Source organism: Danio rerio, chromosome 19 (genome assembly GCF_049306965.1).
Source record: "Danio rerio strain Tuebingen ecotype United States chromosome 19, GRCz12tu, whole genome shotgun sequence".
NCBI classification, from domain to species: Eukaryota; Metazoa; Chordata; class Actinopteri; order Cypriniformes; family Danionidae; genus Danio; species Danio rerio.
In genome coordinates, this window is record NC_133194.1 from 49083722 (window position 1) to 49092500 (window position 8779).

At 39.4% G+C, this 8779-nt stretch overlaps 1 protein-coding gene across 2 annotated transcripts in view; it reads left to right on the top strand.

Moving 5' to 3' along the window:
- The window catches only part of cap2 (cyclase associated actin cytoskeleton regulatory protein 2), a 54658-nt gene that overhangs the window by 34481 nt on the left and 11398 nt on the right, over positions 1-8779 (top strand). For both annotated transcript variants that reach the window (NM_200836.2, XM_017352206.3), the window contains exons 5-7: positions 73-216; positions 1283-1368; positions 1831-1936. In NM_200836.2, the coding sequence (NP_957130.2) occupies positions 73-216; positions 1283-1368; positions 1831-1936 (336 nt within the window). The remainder of the gene's footprint in view (positions 1-72; positions 217-1282; positions 1369-1830; positions 1937-8779) is intronic.

An 8779-nucleotide genomic window follows, 5' to 3' on the forward strand; every position in this document is an offset into this window, starting at 1 on the left:
ATATTTGCACTAGAAACAAGACAAAATGACTTTTTATCAGTGTTATAATCCATGCATTTTATTCCCCTTTAGACGGAGCTGGCTGACCTCCTCAGACCTCTATCCGACCAGATCCAGGCGGTGCAGAATTTTCGTGAGAAGAACCGCGGCAGCAGCCTGTTCAACCACCTGTCTGCAGTGAGCGAGAGCATCCCTGCGCTGGGCTGGGTGGCTGTGGTGAGCATCTCTTACCTGTGACTAGTCTAACCTAAGACTAGTTTATAACAGCAGACAGCGCTCTAGACTAGTTTATAACAGCAGACGGTGCTTTAGACTAGTTTTAAACAGCAGATGGCGCTCTAGACTAGTTTTTGAACACTTGAAGGCGCTCTAGGCTAGTTTTTAACAGCAGACGGCGCTCTAGGCTAGTTTATAACAGCAGATGGCACTCTAGACTAGTTTATAACAGCAGACAGCGCTCTAGTCTAGTTTATAACAGCTGATGGTGCTCTAGACTAGTTTTTGAACACCAGGCAGTGCTCTAGGCTAGTTTTTAATAGTAGACAGCGCTCTAGAATAGTTTATCACAGCAGATGGCGCTCTAGACTAGATTTAAAGAAGATAGCACTCTAGACTACTTTATAACAGCAGACGGTGCTCTAGACTAGTTTTTGAATAGGAGACGGTGCTCTAGGATAGTGTTTAACCGCAGATGGTTCTCTAGACTACTTTACAGACTACACTAAGTCTTTACACTAAGACTGTTTTTAGCTCACCATGCACACTTGTAAATTGCATAAACCTTTTCTTACTTTATTATTGGTTATTTTAGGTTTGAGTGGTTGGTGTAAAGAATTAGAGGCAAGCAGAGTTCATCAGCGCTGCTGAAAGCAAGAGTTTTTGAACTCTACATAGAGCTCTATTCAGTCCTGGCTTGATCAGAGCGATGCATTCCTTCAAATAAACCTCAAAGAATATCATATCAGTCCATTAGGCAGATTTCTTTTGATTGTAACATCAGGCCGACCTCACACTGACCATTGCCACTAAATCAATATTTGAAACAGTATTTATTTTCTCCAAATGTAAACTCCTCTGATTTCTGCGAGCTCTATCTAATCTCTGTAATAGCATTTAGACTTCAGGCTGATCTGGACTCCTTCATTTTCTGCTTTTAACTACAGCTGTTGTTTACAGCAAAGGTCCATATCCTCAATATTACCGGTTTACTAGAAATGCACTCTTTTATCTGTATATATACATGCTTCTTTAAACTTTATTTTTTTTCCTTTCTTACTTGCAGTGTCAGAAACCAGGGCCGTATGTGAAGGAGATGAACGATGCTGCCATGTTTTATACTAATAGAGTGCTGAAAGATTTCAAAGACACGTTAGTATTGTGTTTTATTTACTTCAGATAATGTGGATTTGATTTGGTAATTGCCACACACACACACACACACACACACACACACACACACACACACACACACACACACACTGCAGTTCAATTCAAGTATTAGGTAGGGGTAGGGATGTAGAATAAGATCACTTCTCACTCTGGGCTTGTATTATGCTAATGAGGTATAGATGGTCACTAGTGGGCGGGGCTTTACCCCTCTGATGACACGTACAAAGGGAGAATGTCAATCAAACTGTTTCTACACACTGTATTTATCAAGTCTGATCATAAAAACAGAAATAATTAATGTTTACCATTAGAAGAGGGTTATATTCACACACTGCTGACACACAACCTTGTCTAAACCTCTTATAAAAGTTATTAATGCATAGTAGGTCTGCTTTAATTTTGGTTTTGTTTACTAAAATGACTTTGGTAACTGTACCGCAGTGACGCTCGTCATGTGGAGTGGGTGCGTTCATACCTGAGCATCTGGACTGACCTGCAGACGTTCATCAGAGAGCATCACTGCACTGGACTCATCTGGAGCAAGACTGTGAGTGCGAACCACCAATCAAAACACTCTATTACACTTCACACAGTGAGCACCACTGATGACCAAATATCCGCCGAGGCTCGAACCAGCGACCTGATATTTTTCAATGCTTAACTTCGTTGTTAGTTGTTTTGAAAATGCTTCGATATTCTGTTAACATATTTACATATTCTGTGAATTCAAGCTTCGAGTTGTACAGCAAATGTCACAGCAATAGCACAGGAATTACTCAGTCACACTGAAATCTCTGCTTTGTGAAGAGGTTAATCTTCTCCATGTGGGATATTGCGTTTCAGTTGTAAGCAGAAATAAAACGGCAAGCATATTTGACCATGTTTAGTCTTACAGAGGATGCAAATTGGATGCAGACGGATAAAATCTGTACATCTGTCTAGATAATACAGTCAGATTTATGGAAATATCTCTTCCAGCCTGAGGAGGCAATGTTTTTATATAGTGTATTTACATGTGCATCTCGGACTTTGATTACCTTTGGAGTTTCCTAACAGCAGTGACTTAAATCTGTAAAAGCAGCGGTAGTTTATTTACTCTGTCAAATATAGGCACAATATTATTATAAAGTGTTAGGTAAGGAATAACTGACAACAAGCCGGTGTATTTCTGGGTATTTGAAGATGTTAAATTGTGTCTGTCCTAGGCTGAAGCGGTGAGTGTGTGTGTGTGTGTGTTTGTGTGTGTGTGTTAGATGGAAACCTGAGAGGTTCAGTCATATATCTTTCGGATGAGACGTTAAACCGAGGTCTTGACTCTCTGTGGTCATTAAAAATCCCAAGGCACTTCTCGTGAAAGAGCAGGGGTGTAACCCCGGTGTCCTGGCCAAAGTCCCTCTATCGGCCCTTACGATCATGGCTTCCCAATCATCCCCTTCCACCGAATTGGCTCTATCACTGTCTCTCCTCTCCACCAATAGCTGGTGTGTGGTGAGCGCACTGGCGCCGTTGACCTGTGGCAGCCGTCGCATCATCCAAGTGGATGCTGCACACTGGTGGTGGTGTGGAGAGACCCCCCTCATGATTGTGAAGCGCTTTGGGTGTACGGCCATACACAATAAATGCGCTATATAAATACACACATTACATATATATATATATATGTATGTGTGTGAGAGACTGTGTGTGTGTGAATGTGCGTATGTGTGTGTGGGGCAGCGCTTTCGCCTTAAAAGCAAGAAGGTCGCTGGTTCGAGCCTCGGCTGGGTCAGATCTATGTGGAGTTTGCATGTTCTCCCCGTGTGGGCGTGGGTTTCCTCCAGGTGCTCTAGTTTCCCCCACAGTCCACACCCATGCACTAGAGGGGTATTAATGAACTAAATTTGCCGCAGTGAACGAGTGTGTATGAGTGTTTCCCAGTGATGGGTTGCAGCTGGATGAGTGTGTATGGGTGTTTCTCAGTGATGGATTGCATCTGGATGTGTGGATGGGTGTTTCCCAGTGATGGGTTGCAGCTGGATGTGTGTGTATGGGTGTTTCTCAGTGATGGGTTGCAGCTGGATGAGTGTGTATGGGTGTTTCCCAGTGATGGGTTGCAGCTGGATGAGTGTGTATGGGTGTTTCCCAGTGATGGGTTGCAGCTGGATGTGTGTATGGGTGTTTCTCAGTGATGGGTTGCAGCTGGATGAGTGTGGATGGGTGTTTCCCAGTGATGGGTTGCAGCTGGATGAGTGTGTATGGGTGTTTCCCAGTGATGGGTTGCAGCTGGATGAGTGTGTATGGGTGTTTCCCAGTGATGGGTTGCAGCTGGATGAGTGTGGATGGGTGTTTTCCAGTGATGGGTTGCAGCTGGATAAGTGTGGATGGGTGTTTCCCAGTGATGGGTTGCAGCTGGATGAGTGTGGATGGGTGTTTCCCAGTGATGGGTTGCAGCTGGATGAGTGTGGATGGATGTTTCCCAGTGATGGGTTGCAGCTGGATGAGTGTGGATGGGTGTTTTCCAGTGATGGGTTGCAGCTGGATGAGTGTGGATGGGTGTTTCCCAGTGATGGGTTGCAGCTGGATGAGTGTGTGTGGGTGTTTCTCAGTGATGGGTTGCAGCTGGATGAGTGTGTATGGGTGTTTCCCAGTGATGGGTTGCAGCTGGATGAGTGCGTATGAGTGTTTCTCAGTGATGGGTTGCAGCTGGATGAGTGTGGATGGGTGTTTCTCAGTGATGGGTTGCAGCTGGATGAGTATGTATGGGTGTTTCTCAGTGAGAGGTTGCAGCTGGATGTGTGTATGGGTGTTTCCCAGTGATGGGTTGCAGCTGGATGTGTATATGGGTGTTTCCCAGTGATGGGTTGCAGCTGTATGAGTGTGGATGGGTGTTTCCCAGTGATGGATTGCAGCTGGATGAGTGTGAATGGGTGTTTCCCAGTGATGGGTTGCAGCTGGATGAGTGTGGATGGGTGTTTCCCAGTGATGGGTTGCAGCTGGATGAGTGTGGATGGATGTTTCCCAGTGATGGGTTGCAGCTGGATGAGTGTGGATGGATGTTTCCCAGGGATGGGTTGCAGCTGGATGAGTGTGGATGGATGTTTCCCAGTGATGGGTTGCAGCTGGATGAGTGTGGATGGATGTTTCCCAGTGATGGGTTGCAGCTGGATGAGTGTGGATGGGTGTTTCCCAGTGATGGGTTGCAGCTGGATAAGTGTGGATGGGTGTTTCCCAGTGAGGGGTTGCAGCTGGAAGGACTTCAGCTGTGTAAAAAATATGCTGGAATATTTGGCGGTTCATTCCACTGTGGGCACCCCTGGTGATGAAGGGCATCAGCTGTGAAAGACATATGCTGGAATAGTTGGCGGTTCATTCCACTGTGACGATCCCTGATGAATAAAGGGACTAAGCCTAAAAGTAAATGAATAAATGTGTGTATGTATGTATGTATGTATGTATGTGTGTGTGTGTGTGTGTGTGTGTGTGTGTGTGTGTGTGTATACATGTGTGTGTGTGTGTATATATATATATATATATATATATATATATACATATGTGTGTGTGTGTGTGTGTGTGTGTGTGTGTGAAAAAGACAGTGTGTGTTTGTGTGCATGTGTGCTTGTTTGTGTGTGTGTGTTTGTGATGTAAGTGTGCATGTTTGTGTATGTGTGTGTGTGGGTGATTGTAAGACTATGTGTGTATTGTATGCATGTATGAGTGTGTGTGTGTCTAGATGTGTGCATGTGTGCTTGTTTGTGTGTGTGCGTACAGTATAGGTGCAAAAGTGTGTGCGTGTGTCTATGCATTTTGTGTGAGTATATGTGTGCACGCATTTGTGTGTGTGTGTGTGTCCATACATAAGTGTGTGTCAGCTGTTGCTCCTGCCGTGAGTGTGTGGACTGTATGCTGTGGACAGGTGGTCTCCTGGCTCTTCTTGCATTGGGGGTTTACCATAGAAATGCCCCCAACAAAAGCCTAGTGTGTGTCTGGCTTACACACCTGCTCTCACACACACTCCTCGTAATTCAAGCTCTCTTCTCATGTCCTGCACATTATAAACATCTCCTCTGACTGAGGATCGTCCGCCACACACTCCTGCATCTGCTCAGCGCTCCATCATACTGACAGAAAACTAGCGCTCTGTGCAGACTCTCCAGAGCTAGAGTTTTGTCTCCATCCACATGTGTTCATGCACATTTTGGATTATTGCATTAAAAATGCTTGATGGAAACACCAAGATGCACAGATATTTTGAAATATATACGTAGCTGAATGGCCAATAAAAGCAATAGTTGACATAATAGTCAAAATAACCAATGCTGCTGATATGGCATTAAAACATAAAGGAATAATTAATTAAATAAATAAATAAATGTGACTTTTTATTACTTTTAAATTATTAAAAATTTAAATTATATTATACATCAATCAAATTAAATGAGAATTTTTTTTACTGATAAATATAAATAAATAAATATTGAAATTAAATCAAATTAAATTAAACTTTTTTTATTACCAATAAATATAAATAAATAAATATTGAAATTAAATTAAAATAAATCAAATTAGACAAACGTTTTTTTATAACCAATGATTACAGGTGAAAGGCCAATAGCTAATAAAGCCAATGCTGCTGATATCGCAAATGAATAAATAAAATAAAATAAGACTTTTTTATTAGCAATAAATATAAATTAATTAATTAAAGTAAATATAGTAAATAAATATAAATAAATAATTAGATGAAATCATATTAAAATAAATAAGACTTTTTATTACCAATAAATATAGAAATAAATATAAATAAATAATTAAATTAAAAGAAAAAATATTAAATTGAATCAAATAAAATAAGACTTTTTTTATTACCAATAAATAAAAAATATAAATTAATTGATTAGTTAATTAAAGTATAATATAATAAATAAATAAAGTTAAATTATATTAAATTAAATTAAATGAGACTTTCTATTACCAATAAATATAAATAAATTAATTTAAGTAAATATAATATTTAAATATAATTAAATTATATTAAAGTAAAAAAAAATTAAATGAGACTTTTTATTAACAATAAATATAAATAAAAATGTAAGTAAATCAAATTAAACAAAACTTTTTTTTTATTACCAATGATTACAGGTGAATGGCCTATAGCTGATATAGCCAATGCTGCTGATATGGCATTAAAACATAAATGAATAAATGACAATTTTTATTACCAATAAACATAGCAATAAATATAAATTAATTAATTAAATCAAATTAAATAAGACTTTTTATTACCAAAAAATAATAATTAATTAATGAAAGTAAATATAGTAAATAAATATAATTAAATATATAAAATAATAGTAAATCAAATTAAATTAAACTTAATTTTTTATTGTTACCAATGATTAGAAGTCAATGGTAAAAAGCAGATGTAGCCATTGCTGCTGATATGGCATTAAAGCTTAAATAAATAAATGAAATTAAATAAGACGGGTTTTTTTATCACCAATAATAAAGCAATAAATATAAATAAATAATTCAATTAAATCAAATCAAATAAAACTTTATTACCAATAAATAAATAAATTAAATTAAAGTAAAAATAATAAATTAATACAATTAAATAAAACAAATTAAAGTAACTCAAAATAAATGACACTTTTTATTACCAATAAATTTAGCAATACATAGAAATAAAAAATTAAATTAAATGAGACTTTTTTTCACAACCAATATATATATAAACTAATTAAAGTAAATCAAATTAAATAAAACCTTTTTTTGTTACCAATGATTACAGATGAATGGCCAATAGCTGATGTAGCCAATGCTGCTGATATGGCATTAAAACTTAAATACATAAAGAAAAATACCTTTTATTGCATGTTTCAGTCATGCATTTCCACTTCCTCTAACAGTTTGTTTAAGCACCTTTGACCTTCCACCTCTTCCACAGGCTTTGACCTTTAGGGTCAGGGGTGAACTTGACTAACTGTTAAACATCAGCAAACGTACTGGGATTAGAAGTGTGTGTGTGTGTGTGTGTGTGTGACAGGAAAAGACGAGTGTGCAACAGTTGTTTAAGTGTTGAAGTGAGCGGCGTGTGCATCTGTCAATGGCAGCTGTGCTGACGGTGTAAAACAGGCGCGCGTTTGCTGTCAGCGTCACACAATAGACAACTGTGCCACACTGATCTGCTTCACTACAGTAAATGCTGTCAAATACCATCGCTACAGTTGTGCCAGAAACACATGGACTGCTCTGGCAAATCAGAAGCAGATCATTAGAGACACACTCAGTGAACTGTCTTTATTAAAGAGATGTGTTTATTGTGATGTTGTTACCGATCAGTCAGTTATATTAAGTGGCCTTCGCTACTATCTGTGTTCATAATGGGATTGAGGTGGGATACGGGTAGGGTTAGGGATATGTTTGGTAGTATGGGTTGGTTTAAGGGCATAAGGGATGGTCAACAGTGTAATTAATAATCTAATTACGGGAATTAATTGCAGATGTAATTACATGCAGGTGTTTAATTGAGCATGAGTGCAATGTAAAACACATATTTACTCAATAAGAACATTGTAATTAATTATTATTCTTTATGTAAGTACATATTAGTTAAGGCCACTTAATATAAAGTAGGACCCAATCAATTATTAACACTTTAGAGATGTCCTCATATTCGGTTTAATGAAACTTGTGGCTTTATTAAATATACCCTGCTAAAAAATGCAGCTTAAACCAGCCTAGGCTGGTTGGCTGGTTTTAGCTGGTCGACCAGGCTGGTTTTAGAGGGGTTTTGGCCACTTCCAGGCTGGTTTCCAGCCATTTCCAGCCTGGTCTTAGCTGGTTAGGCTGGGAGATGACCAGCTAAAACCAGCTTGACCACCCTTGCCAGACTGGGAGCCCAGCCAAAACCAGCTATGTCCAGCTTAAACCAGGCTGGTCAAGCTGGTTTTAGCTGGATTTAGCAGGTAATTTTCCAGCCTAACCAGCTAAGACCAGGCTGGAAATGGCTGGAAACCAGCCTGGAAGTGGCCAAAACCCCTCAAAAACCAGCCTGGTCGACCAGCTAAAACCAGCCAACCAGCCTAGGCTGGTTTAAGCTGGATTTTTTAGCAGGGTAATAAAATCCAATATTAAGAGTTTGCCACTTTATATTAATATTATACTGGGATGGCACAGTGGGTAGCACTGTCACCTCACAACAAGAAAGTCGCTGGTTTGAGCTTCGGCTGGGTCAGTTGGCATTTCTGTGTGGAGTTTGCATGTTCTCCCCGTTTTGGTGTGGGGTTTTCTCTGGGTGCTCCGGTTTCCCCCACAATCCAAACACATGCGCTATAGGGGAACTGATGAACTAAATTGTCCATAGTGTGTGTGTGTGTGTGTGTGTGTGTGTGTGTTTCCCAGTTCTGGG